This window comes from Leptodactylus fuscus, chromosome 8 (assembly GCF_031893055.1).
Source record: "Leptodactylus fuscus isolate aLepFus1 chromosome 8, aLepFus1.hap2, whole genome shotgun sequence".
In the NCBI taxonomy this organism is placed as follows: Eukaryota; Metazoa; Chordata; class Amphibia; order Anura; family Leptodactylidae; genus Leptodactylus; species Leptodactylus fuscus.
The window spans coordinates 10072252-10097291 of record NC_134272.1 but is presented as its reverse complement, the minus strand read 5'-3'; the positions used below and the strand labels follow the sequence as shown (position 1 = coordinate 10097291).

The window sequence follows — 25040 nt, the reverse complement described above, 5'->3', positions numbered from 1 at the left end:
TCCCTTCACGCCTGGGCATTTGGATACTGCAGTTGAAGCCATGTTAGTAAAAGTAGAACAGAAGGGCCTTGTGTTTCCTCCTCCTTATTCTTCCCATGAACCTTGGGCTATACACTAGTTTGCTAACGTTGTTCAGTCCTGCACTATATGCACCGCCCAATAACCAAGGACATGTCTCCTCCTTATCAGACACATGTGCTGTGCTTGGTATGTTCTTGGATAGAAGACACTACAGGATTTGTTTGTAGTCTGTAAGTATGGAGACACATGGGTCTACATAGGTTCTGTACATTCTTGAATCAAAATTTTATGCAAAGTTGCACATGTTTTCATTATACGTTTGCAAATAGAAGGAGACGTCATCCAACAAGACGCCTTGTTATCAGTTTGACATGGGTGAGCCTGCCTAACGCAAAGAAAGAATTGTCCAAACCAGATGCAGCCCCCCAGCCCTAGGTAGACATTAGGAGAATTTCCAAGGTCTGAACCACTTTAATTTCAAAGAATAAGTAGAAGCAGCCATGTTCCTCTATAGATACCAAGCACGGAGCCGTTTCTTGCTTTATTCACTAACGTCTTTGTGTGTTCCAGGACAAGTTAGCTTATCACAGAAGAAGCAGCCAGGCCTTGCCCCCTGGTCTGTATTTAGGATATCTGAAGCTTTGCAGTGCCGTAGACCAGATCCGAGTGCTGGTGCCCGAAAGATTACCAAATATCCTTTGCCATGTGAAAATCAGAGCCAACGCAAACGTGTCCAGGTGCGTAGAGCGGAAATATCGTGTGTAGAGGCGGCGCTGATTTTTATGTTGTTCCTTCACTCATATACCCATAGTGTCTAATGTACACTCAGCGTGACCTCCATTACCCATAGCTGGTGTCATAGCTGGTGCTCATCTCTTCTTAGATTAGCCAGCTGTTCTGCGGACACAGGGGCTATAAAGACTGAGACCAGTCACCATTCTTTATAAAGATGCCCCAAAATTTGTTTCTCAGGGTGCGGTAAAAATAAGACATTCCTTGGCCAAGTATGCGTGTGTTCTTCATAGGTAGAAGCTACTGTTTTGCACCTCTGTTAGTGGCCGAAATGTCTTGCAGACAAAGGATTTTGATATTCAATATGTCCACCATTTCCTCCCCCCAGTATCTTTCAGGAGAAAGTTAGGACCCCATCTGATGGTTAATGTGTCGCCTTCACTCACACTTTTCCCGGATGCCGCCATGTTCTTAGCAGCGTACATTACTTGCCAGGAGCGTCTGTTTTGTTTTTTGTTTTTTTTTAACTCTGTGAACTTTAATGGGATCTTCGGAGCTTGTGTGTTTTTTTTCATGGAAGTGGAAGTGAAGCTTAGAAGAAATATTTGTGGTTGAAGTTGTGCAGCATTCACACAGAGCCCATGTGCAGTGCCAACAATAAGAGATGTGTCCTAACATTTCAATACATTTCCAAATATTTAGCTCCATATTATTGGAGGTAGCGTCCTGCTTCCTGCATGCGGTGCACATATGTAAACATTTATTGGAAGAGTCAAGAGAAAATGATGGTCGGCAGAACATTCTGGTCACTTAGGGAAGGTGCCGTCTCCTCCAAAATAGATAAAATCCTTCAGCTCTTGTCGCTGATACACTGGAGCCTTGTTACTGTAACCAGAGACGCTTCTTATTTTTGCTCCTGTAAACAGACTAAGTGGTCATCAACCATTCTGTACATCCACTTTGGTTCTCCAGCGACATGAAAAACAAACCTATTTCCATCATGTCAGTGGCTGAAATCTATAGCTGAAATATCTTAGCTTTAAAGTAGATCTAAACTTTCAAGCAGCTTTTGATTTTCTGGCAGTATTTGTGCGTTTAATACATCTCGTCATAGACTTTGTCTCGTGCACAGAAATCCGCTTTCCCTATTGGCATTAGAAATTCTCATTGCTTTTGCCTGAGAGGAGTCGCAGAGGAGTAATAGAGAGAAGCTGAGGCAGGAGAGGAGCTCACTGATATCTCACACATTATAAACCTGCTTCTGGTGTCATATGAAAGGGGAGAGTCTCTGCTTATATATGACACCAGTAATGCATTTCTACCTGTATTCATTCCATCGGAGTTGTGGCATAGGAGCTGTGTGTGGATATATATGTATAAGGGATTATGTAGTATCATATGAAAGCTGCGTATCTAGTATTTTATACAACACCCGGAGAACCTTTCTGTATTGATTCCTGAGATATAAGTGTTTGAAGTGACCTCCTCCCCTCCCCCGAGCCTCCGCTTCTCTGTATTACCCTTGTACTCACAGTTACTGAGGACACCAATAGAAAAATGGGACAGAAAGTGGTTGCTGCCCAGCTTGGGGGTCCTTGGTTTGTGGTTTTTTATGTTCTCACTGTGCTACAAAAATATACTGAAATGTTAATTGAGAATTTAATTTAGTGGTAACCTGAAGCCATGTAAGTGAGAACAATCTATATACAGAGCTGTGGTATATGTAGGTGCCATATTATACACACATATACAGATTACTAGAACAAGAACTATAGTTAGTAATCTGGGACGTGAGCGAGGGGCCGGGGGCAGATAGGTCACTGCCCTGTTTAGTTTTGGGCCATTGAAACAAGGTGAAATAGAGCTGGGGGATCCCCTGTATATTTTCTGGTTGTGATGATGTCTAAATGCGTTGGTGTTCTTGTGTGCCCCTATTTATATCTGTAATGTAATGGGAGCTCTCGGTTACAGGGAGGTATGAATGGCGCGCATTGATGTCTATCAATATTTACTTTAGCGCTGCGCAGGATCTGAATTGTGCCGGCTCCTGTACCAGACTGCTGGTGGACTGATGTGTGCTCAGTAGGGGGCGCTGATATGTGAAGATAGCCCCACTATTCTTACTCTAAACCCACAAAGGGATAGAATAGCAGGACACTTCCTATAGGGAGCCCCATTCTGGGCACGGACTCCCACACATGGACTCACCAGCCTGTGTCTATTTAAGGCTCCATATGATCGGAGCAGCTTAGGCAGATCCTGGAAAGCTCAGGTTCTTGCAAGTGATGGCTTTCTCCAGACCGGGATACATTTCATCGAACTTTCAGCTGTCTTTTGCATTCAGCTCCAGCAGGGTGGGGAGGAAATCTGTGAGGACATAGGCAGCTCCAATACATGCCACGAGCTGCGCTGCAAATATAAGGTTGTCCGTAACTTCACTCGCATCTTAATAAAACATTGCAAAGATGTTCCAAATGAATGCAGATTACAAGCTGCCCCTGCAGAGACACAGTTACATGGTAAAACATTCTGGTTGCCTGCAGCCACCACTAGAGGGAGCCTGTGAGCCTACTGCATACTGTTCACCCTCTAGTGGTAAGTGCCAGAATTGTAGCCCCTTATTGTATGTCTGTGCAGGTGATTTGGACATGAATCTGCATAGAAATCTGGACATAAATGTTACAAAATAGAGATTTTCTTAGAAGATATTATAAAACCTGACCTATCCAATATATTTCTTCTACAGAAGGGATAATAAGGGCTATTTATGATCAGTAGTACAGACGTGGTACGGGTCTGGTATAAGGTGTCCATGGGTTGTGTCGGTGCTATTGCGGTGAATGGGGTAGAGCTCAATACCACACACAACCTGTGGACCGGTGTGGCGCTATTGTTAAAGAAAGTAGCTCATTGTTTGTTTGTTTTTTACCGTTAATCTTGTTAGTGCTGATACATAGCAGCAGCCTTACAAGTAGGCTTTTTATAGGATGACCACCTGACAATCCCCATTACTAGCATTACCTGAGTCCATGTACAGGTTTCTGTATGGGGGACACATTGAGGTCACACTCAACAGGGGCCTGTGTCATCCCATAGAGAATGAAGGGCCATGGTTTTAAATAGGAGTGTGGACGTAGGGGAAATGGCGAGAGTGTAAAAGGATCATTTGCTGGCTGAACAAACAGGCTGTAGTGAGGGCTTAGCACGGACGAGAACCTTTCTGAAGACATCTGCTATTACATAAATTGTACAAGTCAGACTCTCTATCAGATGGACTACATGGTATGAAATAAAACAAGGGCGAGCACGACCGCGCAGCGGGGCGATCACATTTGTTAGGTATTTGTGTTAACCATCTATGGCCTGATCCAGGACGCCTACAACTAATGTTCCTGAACACGACTCCCAGAATCAGAGACTGGAGGCTTCGTATTGGCCTGGAATCCGGCTGAACAGGACGTGTGGAGCATTGTCCTCTGCAGTGATTGGTCGACAGCTCGAGCTGGACCCCGGGCTGTTGTGCAGCCTCCAGCCTGACTCTGTGTAGAGTTAGATACGATCATTTGCTGGTGGAGTTGCTAATATTTTGTGATCTATTGTAGTCAGTGATATAACGTGAAGCTCCTAAGCCCCAATGCAAAATGTGCAAATGTCTTCCCACTTACCATGTACCGTTTATCTTTCCGGTGGCTTCTTATATTATCGAGAGGCTGCAGGGCTCCCTGAGGCTGCAGGGCCCAGTAGCAATTACTACCTCATTGCTCCCTGCATTATATTTGTGGTCATGATCCTGAGGGCCCACCCTCAATCTATACAGAAAATGTAGTCCTTGTATGCCCAGGAATAGGTCATTTGTTTCCTCCTATAAGTGGCCTGTGAACGGCTTCACTGGTGGACCCGAATGACCGAGAGTCCAGCGCAAGTGTGAGCCGAGCCGAAGGGTTTATTTTTTTCATGCTCCCATTTGACGCAGGATATTTTGTTAGCATAGTTTTCCCAGAGGGACATCGTATCGTTTGGCTTAAGAATTTTGCAAGATGTATAGACGAGCATCACCCCGGACTGTGAAATGGATGGGGACACCTTACACTGCAGCGTGCTCAGTTTACCTTCACCATGCCAAAGTCATTTCAGTGAGGCACGTACCCGGCCACTGTGCTGTATTTAGGTCTTGAGCTCGCCTCCACCTTCCCCCATCGGCGGTGCAGAGAGCGCACACACGTGCACACGTTGCACATTTGAAATTAACTCATGTTTCAGGATTTTAATCCCACCATCATCAGTTGCCTGGATGGACAGAATTGAAATATCTGCCTGTAGTATCACCTGTCGCTGCTTTTCCCGATGGTCACTAATCCATGTGCACAGGGTTAAGCCATGAGAACTGAGGCTGCAAATTTTTTCTGATCTGTCTGTATCTGGGGATTTAACCCAGTCAATCCCCGAAGCCCCTTAACAGCTCCTGAGGCGCCATTCATTCTGCAGCGTCTGAGCACATATTTCGGCATAGGGTTTAGAACAGCAGGAGAGGCAGACACATTTACTATACACGGCTGTCATTGGCCGGGGTCTTATCTGACCCTAATAAGCAACAAACTACCAATTCCTAGTAACGGCAGAGACAGTCCGGACTCAAAATATCTTGGAGGGATACCGCGGAGGAAATCCACAATGGTTCACTACAAGGTCACGCTAATGAAAGTGTTGATATTGGATAAAGGCTTGATATTGTTCCTGGATCTCCTCGCTGTGATTGAACTTTTATGTACATTTATACTTGTACAGGCCGTGCAAATAATCATGGATGGAGGTCCTGACAAGACGCAATGTTAGGAGGTGGAAGGGTCTCTTGACTATAAACCAATCACTAGAGCTCTCGATAGTCAACAACAATCTGTGAGGAAACCTGGAAACAATTGCTTGATTTCTCTGCAGCGCCTCCGCAGGGTAAACAAGGCATTACACAGTTCCTAATGGAATCAATAGGCCAAATGTGTCAGGTCCTCCAGAAGGAGAGCTGTGGTTTATAGATAAAGATCCTGAACAGGGAGACCCCCCCCCCCTCCTGCCTCCGCCCGTATCCCTGGTAGGGCACTAGGATTAGTTCTGTAAATCAGCCACATCTTAAAGGGTCTGTTCACGTTTTTGATTCCACGATGATTATTAATTTCAGCTGCAGAATCTCAGGCATTTTATCATGGATTTTATAGGGAAAGAAAAAATGTAGAGGAGAAAAAAACAAAAACCAACAGATTATGGCGGCACATTTTTTCACTATTTGAGGTCTTCGCCTCGAGCTTTTCCTGTATAAGAACCCAATTGCTGGAGTCTCTGCCTGTCACTTTGGACTTCATATGATTGGTGTAGCTTTGCTGCGACGTTGCGTTTGGCTGTAACTTGTAACCATTCTGCTGTGTTCTGTACAGGGAAGAATGGGAATGGCTCCAGACGTTGGCCAGCGTGGATGAACCCACGAACAATGAGCAGGACTCAGACAGCAGCCAAATCCTATTGCTGCAAGAACTGCGGACGGCGGTGAAAGATCTAATGAGTCAAGTCAACATTCCCCTTCAAGAGGTAGCCGATAACTGGGAGCTAAAAGAAGGCGGCCGTATAATCTTACCTGTCTTAGTGACGCCATTACAACATGGTCAAGCTTAACGTAGCAAAAAAGTGACATTATTGGCAGGACACAAGTGCATAGAAAACCAATTCACTGATCGCTCTACTTTGTTTCTAGGCGAAAGATTTCCGCTTATACAGCCAAGAAGTGCTAGAGTTCGGAGGTCAGGTCTCCCTGCTGCTCCTGCTTCCTCCCTCTGATGATGTTTGCACAGCTCCTGGCCAGAACAACCCGTACACCCCTTACTCAGGATTCCTCACACTGCCCCTCCAGATATTTGAGCTGGGTAAGAGTCTGCCTCATTAATGCCTATTTCATGTTATCTCAGGCATCGATATACCATAGTCACATTATCATACCTATGGTAGCCTGTGTAGGTCAACCAGATATATCATAATAGTACCAACTATATGCCACATGACTGGTAGTTGTACAAGGTTAAAGGCAGGGGCGTAACTACCGTGGTAGCAGCAGAGGCAGCAGCCACAGGGCCCGGGATACTAGGGGGCCCGGTGACAGCCGCTACCGCTGCAGATTTTTTCTTTTTCTTTAAATAACTAACATAGACTCAGTGTCTTTTGTGGGCGTAGCTACTCGGATTGTACAGGTCAGTGTACAATGGGGGGAATGGGTTATAGGCTGTGAGGAAGAGGGGTACATGGGTGTGCAGGCTGTGTGGGAGAAAGTCTGCACCCCCATTCCTTCCTTTCTCACATACAGCCTGCACATCTATGTACCCCTCCTACTCAAATTTTGCACCCCCCATTCTGCCCTATGTGAGCAAGAGGAGGGAATGGGTGGTGTAGGCTGTATGTGAGCAAGAGGGGTACATGGGCGTGCAGGCTGCGTGTGAAAAAGAGGGTGACCTGGGGGCGCAGGCTGTGGGTGAGAAAGAAGTGGGAATGGGGGTACGGGCTGTGGGTGAGAAAGAAGTGGGAATGGGGGTACGGGCTGTGGGTGAGAAAGAAGTGGGAATGGGGGTGCGGGCTGTGGGTGAGAAAGAAGTGGGAATGGGGGTGCAGGCTGTGGGTGAGCAAGAGTGTGGAGGAATGGGGTGTTCCCCCCTCCAGATCACCCTCTTGCTCGCACACAGCTTGCACCCCCATTTCCCCTCTTGCTTATAAACACTATGCACCCCACATCACCCTCTTATTCACAAACAGGGGGCCCCATGTCAAAAGTTCGCCTTGGGGCCCCGCCATTCCTAGTTGCGCCACTGGTTAAAGGGGTTTTCCCCTTTTTTCAATCCACTCCTAGTTTTAGCTTAAAAACTGCATCAGAGCCCCTTCATTTTAGGTATCACCTCTGCTGCCCAGACCATCAAAAATAAGAGCTATATTCTTCTCATGATGTGTTGAGTAATTCATATCTATTCCCCGCATGTGAAATTTTCTGCTATTTTCCCTTTTCCTACCACTTCATTATTATTTTCCTTCTAATCCCCGTCAGTGTTTCCTTCTTGTAGACGTCGTACGAGCTCTTTGTATCAGGTGCAGCGAACACGCCGGGATAAGAGCTGAAAGGCATTATTAGCTGGGACCGCGCCAGTCCCTGGTGTCTTCCCAGGAAACGTGGGATAAAAACAAAAATGTTCATGAAACCCACATTCCCCATCAGGGGGCTCCACAACATGTCTCAATTAATTACAAAACAAACAAACAATCGCTGACTGTTTCCACAAGTAGAAATCTATTGCTGTAAGAAAATTATTTCTAGAAAAAAAAAGTTCTAGTAACAAATGTGCAAAACCTCCTTCTGTCCGCTCGCCTCTTACTCTTCCATTAATCCTACATGTCATGACCTTGGCTGCACTTTTTTTCATTTTGTATTTTTACTTTGCAGTCCATTTCTTCACTTATGATCGAGAATTCATCAGTCAGTATTGTCAGCTATCAGCCCTGTTGGAATTGGAGTCTCTCCTGTCACAGCAGAGTCTCAGGGAAGCCTTCTCCGATACTGAGCTTACAACAGCCAAGCAGCGACATCAGCAAGTTCAGGACTTTATCCAGGTAACAAGCACCAAACATACAAGAAGTAACTCTCCTAGTCCATGACCGTACACCATACAGCTGCAGTAACTCTCCTATCCCATGACCGTACACAAGAGAGGAACGAATATACTCCATCGAATACCTCGGCCGCATAGCTACCTGTGCAAAAACAGGTCTGGGGCTTCGGATTTTAACTGCCCCTCCCACCTTTGGTGCCACCAGGAGCTATGCGGCCGAGGTATTCGATCAAGTATATTCGCTCATCTCTACTCTACACCATATACCTGCAGTAACTCTCCTAGTCCATGACTGTACACCGTATACCTGCAGTAACTCTCCTAGTCCGTGACCGTACACCGTATACCTGCAGTAACTCTCCTAGTCCATGACTGTACACCGTATACCTGCAGTAACTCTCCTAGTCCGTGACCGTACACCATATACCTGCAGTAACTCTCCTAGTCCATGACTGTACACCGTATACCTGCAGTAACTCTCCTAGTCCGTGACCGTACACCGTATACCTGCAGTAACTCTCCTAGTCCATGACTGTACACCGTATACCTGCAGTAACTCTTCTAGTCCGTGACCGTACACCATATACCTGCAGTAACTCTCCTAGTCCATGACTGTACACCATATACCTGCAGGTATATGTACCTGTACCCCTTATACAAATACAAGTAAATAAAGTATTCCCCCCCCCCGTTATCGGCTCTGAGTCCTCTGGAGGTGCTGCCCTATTTCTGCAGCCTTCTATGTGTCTGTGCTCTGTACAGGGAGCTTCTTGTTCGGTGCCATATTACTTATTACTTGACCTGTCATTATAAGAAGGCAGACGCTAGTAAGTAAATACATAGCGCGCGTCTATAATGGATGTGAGGTCAGTCCCTCGACTTTAGATTGTGGTGGAAAACATTTGTCTGGCAGGAACGCATGCGAAGTCCAGGTATGAATTAGGCCAAGGGCGGCTCTAAATCAACAAGTCTATTGACAAGGAGGCATAAAGCTAAATTGTAGGGAAGGGCTGCCTGATAAACCCGAGATCTCATTCCTACTTGGCTTCAGACGAGGATCTTGTCAATTCCTCCCATTACGAAGCCTTTCTGTAAACACGGCCATGATACTGTGTGTCATGGGGGATTAGCCGGAGCTGTTGGCATTCCTATAGATTGCATATTGTTGTAGTGTCCGGGTCAGGCAGTAATAGCCGCTCCCCATCAGGCTGCCCACAGGTGCCATGGGTTCTGACATTATCATTTTACAAGCCACATAGGACACTGGTCATATTACTAACGTCTTCTGTGTTTTCGCTAATGGTTATTACTTAGTAGAAGCCAGCAGTGTTTTGCCCACGCTTCCAAATAGCACTTCTGTGGCCCTGCTGGAAAGGAATAGCAAGCAATCCCCTATGAGTAAGACAAGTTTGCTGGCACGGTGCGGGTATGCAGGAGGAGATTTAATACATGCTTTGATAACTGTATAAGTGTATGGCTGCCCCAGCCAACAGGATAAAGACTGGGAGACCTTTTCACCACTAATACAGACCTGCCCTTGCCAAGTCCCACAGAGGAAGTAGTGGAGATACGCTGTGTATGAAGGCGTGTGTACTGATTCTGCCTGGAGCAGACGTCTCCGTGCCATTTATTTATCATGGCAGTCTGTTCTCTGGCTAATGGGGGCTATTGGTCGGGAGGCAATTGAAGGAGTCGTCTGGTCTGACCAGGCCGTGCTCCTGCGGAGTTGAGTCTGCAGTTTTTATTCTTATGCTTTTTTTTTTTTTTCAATTGATATCTTGGGTTACAGAGAGGCATTTTTTCCCCTTTTAGGTTTGGAAGCGGAAACATTTAGCATTTGTTTTGTTTTGCAAAATACTCATAAAAGTATATAGTGAGCAGAGCTACAATTATGGAGGGACGCAGGGCTCCAGGTCCTCGTGTGTAGCACACTGCTGGAGTCTTACACAATGTCATGGCCGTCATGTGAACCACACAAAGAATTTCCAGTCTCCTCTTTCCCTTGCTGGTCCATTTTGGAGGTAGAAGGTTCCAATAAAAATAATCTGATCACAACAACAGGAACCTCCCGAGATCAGTGAAGGAACTGAACATCAAGTGCTTGAGTTCTCTGCAGCACCCCCACAGGGGGAAATGAAGCATTACATGGTGCCCATTGACAACAATAGTCTTTGTAGCTCTTTCCAGTCATGGTAATAGATGAAGGTTTCTATGGAGGATCTTCTCTCACTAATGTTTTATGATAATCTTCTGATTCTCCACATTTTGCTCCATGCAGCAAATGGAAGAGATCTGGAGAGAGATGCGATGGATGATGGATGCCCTACAACACGCCAGGTACAAACAACCATCATGTGCTGTACCGCTCACTTGGTTCCTCAACGGTTCTGGAGAAATATTTCTCAAGGAGAAGGCTCCGTCCACTTCATCTCACATGGATTACTTTCCATCTCCAACTCCCTCTCCTGAAACTAACCGGAAGCTGAACACAGGTCAGTAGCGATGATGGATGACCCTATATGAGGCCTATATGACCCTCTATGAGGCCTATATGACCCTCTATGAGGCCTATATGACCCTATATGAGGCCTATATGACCCTATATGAGGCCTATATGACCCTATATGAGGCCTATCGTCCACTGATATTGTTTCTTATTCATTTTCAAGACTGCAGATGTTTCCCCTACACCTTGTATAGCGGTCAGCTATTCCTCCTGACCCTCCCATACACTATACACTTGGCTCGACTAGGCGTGCACACATCATCTGTCGGAGGTCTCCCATACACCTACCATAATTATTTGGCCCCTCACGAATGACTGGAATTGGCTGACTTTTTTCTTTTATGTGTATGGGACATTGTAGAATAAAACTGTTGATCTGTCAAGACAATTTGGGACTAAACCAACCTCAGGTCCTTAAGGGTTTAGTGTCCCAAATGGCTTTGTTTAAAACTGTTCATACCTGCATAGAAAAAAAACCCCTTTCTACCTCGTACGTACCATATCAGCCTTGATGCGAAGACTGTTTGCAGCAGGGATATTAAACCCCAGTCCATAAAGGACCTGTGGGTGGTTTAGTGTCGCACCTCGCAGTCCGGTAGTGGAGAACTATAATTTATTATCTTCTGTTATAACCTATTTCTACTCGTTTGTGCCCGTAGATCTCCTTGCTGCTCCCTACTCCGATACTGAACTCTTGGATGTGAAGTTCACGAGCCAGTCTTCCCCTCTTCTAGATTCCCATGGTGTGTCAGATGAAGAGGGCTCCTCAGAAGTCTTCCTTGCTACCGACAGTGATTACGACTCTAGCAGAGCCCAAAGTCCGAAGGAACTAGACTTGGTTTATTCCTCTGGACAGGAATGTGGCAGGAGGAGCCTCCGTAGCTTCAGAGATGGGACACCCGATGTCCTGCAGACACATGAGCCCAAAGGATTGACTCAGGAAGACGATCGGCCACAGCAGCTTTATGACAGTGACTTTGTGCTTCCCAGCCGCCAGATCGAACTTTTACGTATTACCGAAAAGCGGCAAGCTTACTGTGTGCGTACCAGCAGCCTGGACTTCCCCAAGCAACCCTACAAGGCCTCCCGGAAGTCTTGTCCAGGCTCTGTAGACAGCTCTCCAACGGAGTCCAAACCTACAAGTCACCGCAGTGTCCGAGGCCTGAGGACAAGCACTTCTTTTAGCCCGGACAATGATCAGCCGTGTGAAAACTCACAGAGAATTTACCGCACTCATTCTGTGGAGTGGACACACGACTTCCAAGAACCTCTGGAACCGAAAATTGTAACAGGCCAAGGAAAAAAGAATAACTCTGTAACTTTACGGATATATCCACAATACGAGACCGGCCTGTCTAAAGAGATGAGTGTTAAGGTACTGTAGAAGAAGGTCTGTATGTGACACAGCTATGACATATAGGGGGGAATTTATCAAGGACTGCACTCCAGAATTCTGCTGTAAAATTTGCAATTTTTTTTTAGATTACTTGTACAAAAAATTGTGCATTTTTTGCACCACTTCCTGCATTTCTGGAACTTCTGTTGGTTCGCCCCGCTACCTGTGCTCCAGACTTACTAAATGTGACTTTTTAAAATGTCACAAAAATTGTGGCAGAAGTCTTAGCCTTGCTCTAGGTTCACACCTGTGCTGTTGTGTCAGTTCTTCTGGTCGAGAGACCCCATTAACTATATCGGGGTCTGTCGGGTCCCAATTATTTTTTAATAAAAGGAAAACAATGGCCTTGCAGGATTTTTTTGGTCTGGGACTTCTGCTGACCACTGCGACGGAAACTGACACAGATGTGAACGGTGCCTGAAGGATGCGCCAGATTTATAAAGCAACACAAATTGTGCCAGTCCATGAAAAAAGTGTCTTTACCAATTCTGCAGATGATAAATTCCCCCCATTGTACTGAAATAAGTGATTTTTTTATAGTTTGAGTAAAATTTGTACATTTATCCCCAAACTCCGACTACAACACCCAGGTTTATGGCTTTATGGTCCATCTCCAGGACTTGCCCAGCATAGCTCAGACCTCTGGTTTTTAGGGCCCAGAGATGTTCTTTCTGAAAGGTGAAGCCTCAGCGGTGGAGGAAATGCACCAAAAAAATTAAAATATGTTATTCACGGGATCTTTCATTTGTCTCCTGAACAAAGTTTAGTCATCCGGCTGTCTCTCCCGATACACACTCATGTGTTCTCATTTGGGATGGGGGGGGGACCACACACATTAAACAAAGACCTAATTTGGGAGACGCCGTTGCAGGACCTTAAAGTTTCCCTCCAATTATAAAACTGCTTCACCATAAATGACAAGTACAGGAGGATATAAGTAACTATGTAATGGATCTTATTCAATCTGTTTCCGCTCTCCTCCTCCTCATCTTCGCTCAGGCTGTTTCTTTACATAGAGTCAGTATCCAGTTCACACACACGTGATTGTATTGCCTCTTTCGGTGCAATGGCAGTGTCTTCTCCAAGCATAGCAGAGTTAGAAGGGTTCCCTCACTCCCAGAGTAGCAGAGTGAAGTAACTCCAGCATCCTAAGACATATTAGTAGTGTCTTATACTCACCTCTACCATTCATTTATATTGGGCTTTAAATGAGACGTTCATGCATTAAAAAAAGAAAAAAAAAAATCAAAGTAAAAGACAAAGTTTGTTTGTCTGTTCACAGCTCAAGATGCTGCAATGTCAGGAGGACGATTACTTTCCTACTATTGTGTTATTCACATTTCCACATTCTGAGTCGATTGTTTCCTAAAGATTTGTCAGGAACAAGTACAATAAGCTGATCTCCTTGTGGGCAGCATTCTGAAGTGGCAGCGGCACCCCCCGGGCACGGCTTCTGCTTCACATGTGGCATTGTGTTCATTGGGTACATGAATAAGCTGAGCTGCCACTATGCAAAACATAAGCTGCCGTGCTCACCCCAATACTGTGGCCTTGTCAGACAAGTCTGGGTGTCTAACCCCCCAAAGATCTTCAATTGTTGACTTATATCTAAGGACCAACTTTTACTCATGGACCCTCCCAGCGTGTGATGTGTCCAGTTGTCACTCACTGAATCTTACATACACCCTTCACTCAGACTGCAAATTGAGGCTAGGGTCACACTAGCACAAGGGGGTCTCTGCTAAAACAGCAGTTATCCAGGGATCCCATAGACTATAATGAGGTACGCCAGGTTTCTGATGATTTTATATTGGAACCGTTGGAGAGAAAAGTTTTTTCCGCTTTTCTTTCCGCTGATTTTCAGCAGAGACTCTGGCTCAGATGTGAACCTAGCTTAAGCAGAAATCGTACTCAAAATCCACGCTGCCACCACTACTGACTTGCCTGGCACAGCAGAAACCTCACTCTTATATACAGGTGACTCTCTAGAACACTAACAAACACTTCATAGAGCAAACACAAAGTACCATTAAATCTGGTGATTTAATAGATGAGCGAACACTATTCGACAGCCGTTTCGAATAGCACGCTCTCATAGAAATGAATGGAAGTGGCCGGCATGCAGACTTTGCCAGCAGCCGGCCGCTTAACCCCCTGCGTGGCGGCTACATCCATTCATTTCTATGGGAGCGTGCTATTCGAAACGGCTGTTGAATAGTGTTCGCTCATCTCTATAAATACCCAAAGGGTTCAGTGCTCTCTCTCTCTCTATAAAAAAGGAAAGACAAAAGATGACAAACAAGCAAACAGTTTTAAAATAAAGGGAGGAGAAATAGAGAATAAACCTGGTAACTTAGAGTCTGTTTGTTTCCATGGATTGGAGGATCTCTTCTGATGAACTGGACACACCCAGCTTACTCATTGGCTTCACGATGTGATAGCGGCTCCCAGGTATTCACATCTGCTTGTAAGGTGAAGCTCCCGGCTTGTGCTTAGCTGCCAGAGTGTCTCCCCATATTGAACAAACTGGGAAATAGCTGGTTCTATCTGCGCCTTGTGGCTGAACACGCACACTCCTATGTATGCCTTACTAGGTTGGTAAAAGGCAACTAGTCATAAACCAATCAGGATATCTGGTTTTGGGCTGTAGGATGTTAATAGGCTTGACCCCTCCCCCCCCCCCCATACCACTGTAGTATACTGATGACACAATATACAATATAACTCAGGAATGATACAAATCGGCTTCTTTCATCACTTAGGTCATCAATCATTAAGCCTGGAAAACCATTGGTAACTTTTTATACTTACAGAAATACAGTATTTAAGCAATAAAATATTTTTTTACTATTTTTATTTTTTTTGCATGACCAGTTACATATAACAAGCAAAACAGCAGCTCGGGAAGTCGTAAAGCTGGTGGTCCTCCAGATGAACGAGATCTCCAGAAGCATGCTGGGAACGTCGGAGGGTTACTGTTACGCTGAAGACCAATTGGACCATTTTGCACTGGTGTTTACTTCTGAAAACAATAAGGAACAATGGCTGGACGACGACTTTCTGCCTTTCTCACTTCAGAGCTCGTGGAACAAGGGTCACTTCTCCGTCCGCATTCGAGAGACCTCTCCTTTACATTTTCAGTACGGTCCGGCCACAACGGTATGAGAGGACTCCTCAGGTGGGGCTTGGCCCGCTCCTCCTCCAGATTTAATGCTTCCTTCACTCAATAAAGTATTATTCCTCGCGCTGAAATGTGGACTCCAGTTGAAAGCAAAAAGGTTTAAGATGCATTTGGGTTTTTTTTTTGTTTTTTTTTCTCTCCTTTCTTGTCAACCAAAGACTTTATTTTCCTGACCATGAAAGAGAAACTTGACTGGCACATGAGAATGTATCTTTTACCGCAACGTCTTCACTGGAAAGGAATTTGGAAAGAGTATTTTTAGCAGAACATAGAACATACCACTCACACCAAAAGAAGCAATACATATTTCTCCTCCCCCCTTTTCACAAAAAAACATTTGGGTTTTATTGATGTAAAAACCACAGAGACATAATGGGACATTGGATGGCGCTCGTCCCGTACGTATCCAGAGAAGACAACAAACAAATAATAACCACAAGAGGGTTTTCTTTTTCTAATGAATAATATTGTTTATTGTGCTTGTTTTACTGTATCCTGAGAAAAAAAATATTTTGTTGCACAATAAGACGAAAACATTTTTCTTATAAAAACAAAAAAGATTTAAAAATAATTCTACATATATATATATATATATATATATGAGCAGCCGGCGCTGTCTGTCCACTCCTCCCCTCCTCGTATGCTTTCGTTTTACGGTACAATGCATCTCACTGATGGATTTCCCTCCATTGCCATCCGGTCTGTGCCACGGCGGAGTTCTCCCTTTGTATCAGTGCTGTGACTTGGCTTGCCTACGTCCAACCGCATGATGTTTCCAAGTACGCCTCTGTTAGTCAATGGGTATATTGAAATCTTTTGTGCTTCACGGTACAGATTTGCTGGTGCTTCCGTGAGATTTTCGATGAACTCACTCCTCAAGGTGGTACCAGCCCAAGCGCAGACATGATAATGAGCAGATTGATGTTCGATGATGTTTGGAGCCGTGTTCTATACTGATGCATATATCTTGTTACTCTTTGTTCCTACCTCTGACATCCCGAACCTTCTCTCTCCTCCTTTCTTTTGTCTTCTAATGAGCCAGACGAGAAGAAACATATTGTTGGTTGTTTTTATTTCTGTAATAATAAAGGCATCACGTGGTGATGAAGAAAACCTTTACCGCACTGGTGCTATGACTGTACAGCCATTAAATTCTTTTACCATTGTACTTGTCCATATCAGAAGCAATTGTCTATGTCAGATGAAAATCCACAAACCTTCTTTGTTCTTTTGGCAAAGGCTGGAGACTCCGCCGCAGATTCTGCCTAAAATCAGCCGAGAGAAAAGTCCTGCAAAGAGGAAACCTGGCGACCCCCGTTATAGTCTATGGGGTGCGCAGGTTTCCATGAGTAACCGCTTATTAAGTGGGCCCATGCGCTAGTGTGAACCTAGCGTTAAATTGTTTGTCAGACCCCCCCCCCCAAATCTGATATTAGTGATCTGTCTTATCAATATCTCAGCGATATTTTTAGCTTAAAAAAACCTGAATGTGAATCTCCATCTTTTATAGCAGTTAGAGCCCTACTTTACTAATAGAAAGGTCCAATCTCCTGTAGACATACAGTTAATGGTTAACAGTAAAAAATTGGATGATTGACATTTCTGTTGAATCCATGTCGGTTTTTTAAGACAGACTTGTCAATTCAATGAAGGATCCAAATACAGATTCCCAAATATGGCTACGGAGAAGGGAGGGCGAGGAGTCGAGTGAGAGATAAACAGAGAAATGGACAGAAATGCTGCTGCAGCTAATAGTAAGTTTTCTATATACACTAATATTATTATGTGCTACTCTTTAAGCTCCTCTACGCCACATTTGAATGGAGAAGAATCTCTTACTTTCTCCATATGTTGTCTATGGGAGTGTTCACAAGGAAGAATTTGGAGGAATTTTTTCTTTCTTTTTTTAATATAAATTGAGAGCCCCATATAGGGATCACAATGTACATTTTTTTTCCTATCAGTATGTCTTTATAGAATGGGAGGAAATCCACGCAAACACGGGGAGAACATACAAACTCCTTGCAGATTGTTTTTTTCCTGGCAGGATTCGAACCCAGGACTCCAGCACTGCAAGGCTGCCGTGCTAACCACTGAGCCACCGTGTTCCCCCGAATTTGGAGCTAACTTTGAGGCAGATTTTGCAAAATAAAAAAAGGAGTGTCCTTCTCAGTGGAGGCGCAGTTTCTATGGCTGTATCACCGTGGGGTGAGGTCTCATGTTTGATAAGACCGGCTTTCGGAGAGGAATTTGAGCTAGAAGACAACCTCACAATCCTCTCCAAATTCCTCCATGTGAACATATGGGAGACATCTAGTCTCTAATTTCTCAGTTGCCCCTAAGCTGGTGAGAGAATGGTGAGAAGAAGTGCCATACCAACTAGGGCTATACCTCATGGTGGCTCATGGTTAGCACGATGGCCATTCAGCCCTGGGCTTGAATCCAAACAAGGGCCACATCTACATGGAGTTTGTATGGGTTTCCTCCCACATGAATGCAGGAGGCAGGACAGTGGAAGTGAAGAAAGCATCATATTTATACGATGAAACTTTCAAGCAGCTTTAGATTTTTGTCATTCATATGTATGCACAAACGCTGACAGAAAATCAAAAGTTGTTTAAAAGTTTAGGTACACTATAAATATCATAGATTTAGCTATAAATACCATATAGATTATTAGTGCTCGTGCTACTGAAAATTGGATTACAATTGGAGTAACACTTTAGGTTTCTGGCTCCCTGCAGCCACCACTAGAGGGCGCTCAGGAGATCAGCACATACTGTCTTTTATGTGACTATTCATGGCAATCTCCTATTATGTGTAAGAAGACATCTACGCCTCCATACTAACAGGCTACAGACTATTTTCCATGTCTCACCTCTTCTACTGTCTACAGATTACCAAGGATTGGAGAGAGGTGAAAGGAGTAACATGGTCTGCAGGATCAGACGACACAGAGACGCTCAGGTCTGTACAGGAGCTGTATACACAACCATTAGGAGATTTGCTTCATTTCTATTTGAGATGTATCAGAGCAAGAAAAACGTTGCAAAAGTATACACACTCTAATAAAAAAAAGCCGAGAACCTACTGGCGCACGTATTGTAGCAGGTATCTTGTGATCTATATTACTTTTACAAGCCCACCCGTGCCATGGCCGAGGCCTGATATGGCCAATTATTTGTCTGTTTCCTCAGTAACTTGTGCTCCGCGGCTGACGTAACAAAGCTATTTCTATGCTTCAGCGAGTCCATTACACATTTCATCCAGCATCTGCCTTACTGGAATAATACAGCAGAGATCTCAATCACTTTAATTGTCACTTAGTAACTAATCCTTTCTATACTTTCATCTGAGTGTATTTCCAAACAATGACATGTTAGACGTTATGGACTCAGTTGTCTTACGGCTTTTATTAGACTGCACATAAGAGTCCATTAGCCATCTCTGATACATAAATAACACAGTATTAATAGCGCCATCCACCAGCAGCCTATTATTACTGCTTCGCTTGATCTGTGCGCTTGTGCCAGGAGCTTGGACGGATCCTTGGCAGTCAGGTGCTCGCTGGGAGGTTAGTGGTAAGGGTCCTCTATCTCTTCCAATCCTCCCATACACATTGGGCTTGGCTGAACGTGTGCTTGTTCTTATTTGGGAGAGGGGCATAAACTGCTGTCAGACACCTCAGATAGTGGCTTATCTCTCTGAGAACAAACAAAAGGAGTCCGGCTGAAATCCAAGGGCCGATCCTTATCTTACCCTACAGCTGCCAAGAGTCAGGAGGCCGCCATACAGATTAGATGGCCGGCCAGTCCAGCCAAAATCTGCAGCTTTGACCAACCTTCAGTGCATGTTTGCTCGGGGAGTGTAGTTGTACTTACATGCACTGGGGTTTTTTTTTGATGCCAGGCTTGGGGTTTCTGACTCAGAATCGGCCCCTGTTCCCCAGGTCAGACATTAAGAAAATGTGTAACCTGCCATTTATACATATTCAATAGTGAAAAAGGGTGAAAAAAACAAAATGTCCATCACGAACAGACTTGTAGATCCAGAAGAAAACACAAGATCCCGATGAGATACCGAGTGATTACTGTAATGATCAGGAAATGACACTCTATGCTTCCAGTAATAGTGGGCACATCCCCCGCACCCATGACCATATTCCCTAATCCTGAGGCAGAGCTCTATGGCTTCACTGCTCTTACAGCAATAACCCCTTTTATGCTGATGGCGAAATGTTCCACATTATCATCCAGTCTGTCTGGGATGACATGAAGAAATAGACGGATTGCAGCAAGCAACATCCACAGAAGATCTGGGCTTAGTTCTCCAAGATGGCGGCGGGAACAACTTCCCTGCCAAAAACTGTCTGCAAGTACCGAGAAAAACTGATGGAAGGCAAAGGGCAAAAGTCACACCAAATTGTGCTTTCTCTGTGTACAGTATATAGCAATTATGCTGACCCCAAAATCTATAGAAGCCGCTGTTGACCATGTACGCTGGGAGAGTCTTCCTGGGGTATATAAGTTTAACAGAGACAAAACCATGATGTGAACGAGGCCTTAGTCCTACCTCAGATTACTGTGCGGTGACTTATAAGGAGACGTCACAGTATAAAGTCATAGAAATAGCAGATACTGTGGAGATAAAGTAATACTGGAACGTCCACACAGTGCGAACTTTGATTTTCTAATGTGTCTGATGCTATTTAAAGATCCGGCGCACTTTCACATCTAATATAACTTTATACCACTTACTAATTGGCTTTGTTTTCGTCAAAATTTTGGCAGACTCCAGGAAAACGAAGTCTAAAAATTCCCCCAATTTCCAGAATTTTGGCATAGTTTACGCTACAATACTGGCGCATTTTTCCGTGATAAATATCCTCCATGGTGTCTGCAAAGACTGCTCAAGATTTCAGCTCTGAAGCCTGCAGCATTGTGAATGAAGCTTGTGAGTGTAAGGCTCCGTCCGTAAACACGTCAGAGTGCGGCGCTTCAAAACAGATCCCATAGACTTCAATGGGTGCCGGCTTACGCGCGATACACATTGAAATGAATGAGAGGCTTTGTAACCCATTGATTTCAATGTATATCGTGCATAAGCTGGCACCCATTGAAGTCAATGGGATCTGTTTTGAAGCGCCTCGCTCTGACACGTGTTTACGTGTCTAAATGAGCGGCGTGTTACTCCGGGGGAACGGAGCCTAACACAGGCTGTCGCTGATAAGAAATATAATGTATTTTACATATATTTATAGAATTAATCTTCATAAAGAGTCGAGTATCATTGAGAACTGGTTTGATGGACATTCCCTTTAAATACAAGGCCTAGCCAAGCGTCCTATGCAGACGGCCGCCTTCCTCGGAGCTGCCAGCCACAGTAATAGACGTAAGTAACTCGATTCTGGAAAATGAAAAAAAAAAAAAAAAAAGTGAAAGCCTTGTAGACACGAGTGAGCTGAAATCGGTGTCTCAGCCAGGCTGTCTGTCCTGTAAGGGTGACCTCGCTGCTGAAATGAAATACTAACACTTACTAAACCAGAAAGCCAATCTAATTTTAGGCCAGTATATCTATAAAAGAAAACATTCCCCGAGAGGCCGTAATCGATGGGGATTGTTCAGACTGTGCAGTTCGGGGTTATGGGAGATCCCGGCAGCGCTCGGCGGCTTCCGCATTATTATTATGCGCCATATAATGGCATTAGCCCGTCTGGCATGTGTTAACGTGATATTCCCAACATGCCAGGAGAAGCTGTCCGCATTAACAATGCATCAGGCTTGTGTGAAAAACTACAAGTATTTCGCAGGGTGCACTAGGCCGGCGGGGTAAGAGCCGGCTCCTATCTCTGCTCAGATCCTCGCGGATGGCTTGTAATTGCAGAATTAGCGGTAGCCGAGTTGTTAGCATTTTGTCTGAAACATGTTAATGAGGTGCGAGATGCATGCAGTTGGCGGTGTATAAATGTTCACCCGCTTGTGCTTCTGACTAAGCAGACCCATGTCAGCCTGTGAGCTCATCCTGCTGGGATTTAGTGCAAGGCTCGGAGCTGGAGCCCGTCATGTGTGCAGAGACTACAAGTCCCAGCATGCGCTAGGATTGGAAATCGACTTGGTATGGATTATGGGCTGGCAGTCGTAGCCATAGCAGGCACAGGGGCAGCCATATCTTCTTGAGTGGTATTGCAGGTGTATGGGTAGAGGGGCGCAGGTTAGTGGGACAAGGCAATGGTGGATGGGGTCAACGGAGAATTCAATACTGATCATTGTAAACCAAGAAATAACCAAGGATTTCACACTCTGAACTCTGGAGTGCGGCTCATTTCCAGGTTTTGCTATGTGGCCTTATGGTTAGGCCTCATGCACACAACAACCGGGTGCATTGTCAGTGTGCTAGCCGCGTCTGGAGCCATGAGCTGGGGACAAAAATCAGAACAAGTCCTATATCTGTCCACTTTATGGCCCACGTGACCAGAGTAAATGGGGCTGTATAGGCACAAGGGGACACACAGATGTCATCCATGTGCCGTTCATGTCCTTGATTCACGGCCCGGCTACACATACATGGTCGTGTGCACGTCCTTTTACTTGTCCTGCATACTGGTCTCTCGCTCCATTGGAATAATTTAAAGGGGATTTTCCAGCCAAATAAAATGGATGGACTTCAATGGGGAAAGTGTAATACCACGAACTGTATGAACGGTCAGTGTTATGGAAGGAGAGATAACAGCGCCCGCACCACTGCAAACAGCTGATTGGGTAGTGGGCACATTGAGCCCATTCTTAGGATATAGGTCAGGGGTCTTAGCAGTCAGACCCCCACCAATCAGCTATGGATAGAGGATACCTACCCCTTTAAGCACTGGTTGTGCATGTCACGAGACACATAGCCTTGACTATAGACCACCCATTCCTGCGATGTCTGCCAACTTCTCCAACCATGGAGGGCAAAACTCTGCCCCGCTTAAAACAGATGTCATCCTGACTAGCCAACCCAAGCACATGCCCAGGAAAATGAGAGCAAAGACACAAAAATAGGTGAATGACATCATAAGAAAAAGAAGAATTCATGTTTGCTCTGGACCACCGTATTTTCCTGAACTTATAAATGATTCTTTAGAGGTATTTATGGAAAATATACAGTTTTATGCCAGACCTCAGAAGAGCAAACAATATTAGTCTAAAATGTTGATAGAAATACGGACCTCATGGCTGTTAAATCACAAAAAAGGGAGTCGTAGAAGAAAAACCTTGCAGCCTAGAAGATTGGGGGAAGATGGAGCGAGAAATGTGAACTTACTGGAAAGCCATTGAGGGTCCCGACGACAGTCGCTGCCTTCAGGTTCAGCCACTTGGTCTTTTGTTCCTACTCCAGATTCGGCCTCACCCCTCATACAAGAGTCTGGGTCTGCCATACTGTGCTCAGCACCAGAGTCAGGGGTTAGATCACTATGCGACCTCTGTGTCTATTTTACCTGGCCAAGGTGGCAAACTGCCCCCTCTCATGGCACTTAGCACTCAGGGCATGTACCCACTACACCCTGCCATAAACGTCTGATCAATACGGCTCTCGCCTGTGGGACTATGGGAGTATATGACTGGCAGCCATCACATCCAAAGGTGGCCATGAGCAAGTGTGCTGGGGCACCATAATTGTCATAGCAGTGACCAGAGAGAGTCACGCACATGGATGCACAGTCCTCTATTCATTCTCTGCCCCATCAGGAAGGTCAGCAGGTCCTTCACATAGGTGCAGGTCCTTTCAATATGCCATAATTATCCAAGCTGGGAAAGCCTCGGTAATGTAGAAGGGTTAAAGGAGTTGTCCAAGGCCCAGGCAAAATGGATACTGATGACCCAACCATTGGAAAGGTTATCAGTATCGGAATGGTCGGGGTCCAACACCTGGACTTTGTAAGTCATATGCAAGGTATGCCAACAAAAGCAGATCAGATCCTATATCATATAATAGGGGCAGAGCTGCATTTCCCAATGCCCTGGAGCTCCGTACACGGCCTATAACATTCACACCATACACTTCTGGCCAGATTCCAGCAACCCAAACAGCTGATTGGTGTCAGACAACGACCATTGATACAATAAGTGGCTACAAAGAGCATATCTCGCCCTGGACGACCTGTCCTGACATCACACTCTACATTCATTTCAAAGCCAACTGTGTAATACTTATTTTCCCCAGTGGCGGCGCTACAAGTAAAGCAAACACATACCATTGGATTTCTGCATGGGTCACAGCACCATGTGATCAGTACAATGGACACCCCCTTTAGTTTTTAATATCGGTGCAATGTTCCCATTTTATGACCCCTGGTATCACATCCATCCCCGTGACTGCCTGGAAGCTTCTGAATCGGTGGTTCGCACATCGAGTACGGTGATGACCTGGGATTTTATTACACAATGGTATACGCTTGACGCCAATCATATTTCTCAGTAAATACAATAAAAAACATCTGAACACGTCTGTTACATACGATCTGCGGCATAGACTATTACAGCTTATACTGCGGGTCAACCTTAGTGATGTGGCCACAAGTGACCCCATGAGAGATACCGAGCGCCTCAACATCTGTGAATCATTTCTCTGCTTGTTCTATAAACGTTATTAGAGCCGGCAAAGAATCCAGGGAGAAATAAATGTCATTTTTACTATTTCATCTTGTATGAGCTTGGAATACCTGGAGATGGTCTTGGCAGACAATTAAAGAGTCTTTTTGGCAACCAGAGACGTAATATGGCTTTGGATCTGTGTTTCAGACCGGTGGTGCGGCGCATACTATATAAAATGGGAAATGATTAAAATGTGCACTGCAGGCTGACAGCTCACTTGTTACACCGACAAACATGTTACGACGGAGAGATAAAGTGCTTTGGTCTGGTGATCGGCGCAGGAGACGCTGCGGGAAGTGCTCTCAAGTGGGGACTACAAAGCAACATGACATATGGAGAAAATACAGAGCCGTCCCTCTACAAATGTATTTATTCAGGATATGAACTATCTACATGGTGCCTCCTCTCGTCCCCTACAGCGCTCCATAGACTTCACAGCAATCCCAGCAGTTTTATTGGTCGGGTCTGGGGAGGAGGAGCCGCTCCGCGGGTGTCCTATAAGGGGGCCAAGAGATACGTCGTGTATATGGCCAAACACAGCAATGACGTGATCCTATGGATGTAGATAGGGAGTGCTTTGGTGTATATTAGGCACAGGAACAGTTTTACCCACATTGCTCCATTTTTAGAGCGATGTTGGTCACAAGAGGTGATGTCTTATTCATCTTATTAGACCAGGCGTACCCTGCGAAGAATTCTGCAAGATCTTGTTGGTAAAAAGAGGAATTTTCTCCACCTATTGGAAAGGGCTTCCTAAACCTAAGGGCATGACCTGGGGATAATAGTCACGCTAGTATAACTCCTCCAAATGTAAGAGGGTCCAATCCTTAGAGCAATGTGACAACTCCGTATTGTTTGGCCTACCTATGAATAGAAAGTCTATGGAGACCACCCCCGTACACGAGGGGACAGCAAAGGTATAGTCAGGGATGTAGCTATAGGG

General features: G+C 45.0%; 1 protein-coding gene across 4 annotated transcripts in view; it reads left to right on the top strand.

Annotated features, from left to right (window-relative positions):
- The window catches only part of LOC142217724 (ankyrin repeat and fibronectin type-III domain-containing protein 1-like), a 135659-nt gene extending 119066 nt beyond the window's left edge, over positions 1 to 16593 (top strand). For 3 of the 4 annotated variants that reach the window (XM_075286081.1, XM_075286084.1, XM_075286083.1), the window contains 7 exons: positions 592 to 758; positions 6180 to 6330; positions 6494 to 6662; positions 8219 to 8385; positions 10663 to 10876; positions 11550 to 12265; positions 15161 to 16593. In XM_075286081.1, coding sequence (XP_075142182.1) covers positions 592 to 758; positions 6180 to 6330; positions 6494 to 6662; positions 8219 to 8385; positions 10663 to 10876; positions 11550 to 12265; positions 15161 to 15451 — 1875 coding nt within the window. In that variant the 3' untranslated portion in view covers positions 15452 to 16593. Of the gene's footprint in view, positions 1 to 591; positions 759 to 6179; positions 6331 to 6493; positions 6663 to 8218; positions 8386 to 10662; positions 10877 to 11549; positions 12281 to 15160 lie in introns of all 4 variants that reach the window. The other variant, XM_075286082.1, reaches the window with a different exon arrangement.
- Positions 16594 to 25040: the final 8447 nt, after the last annotated feature.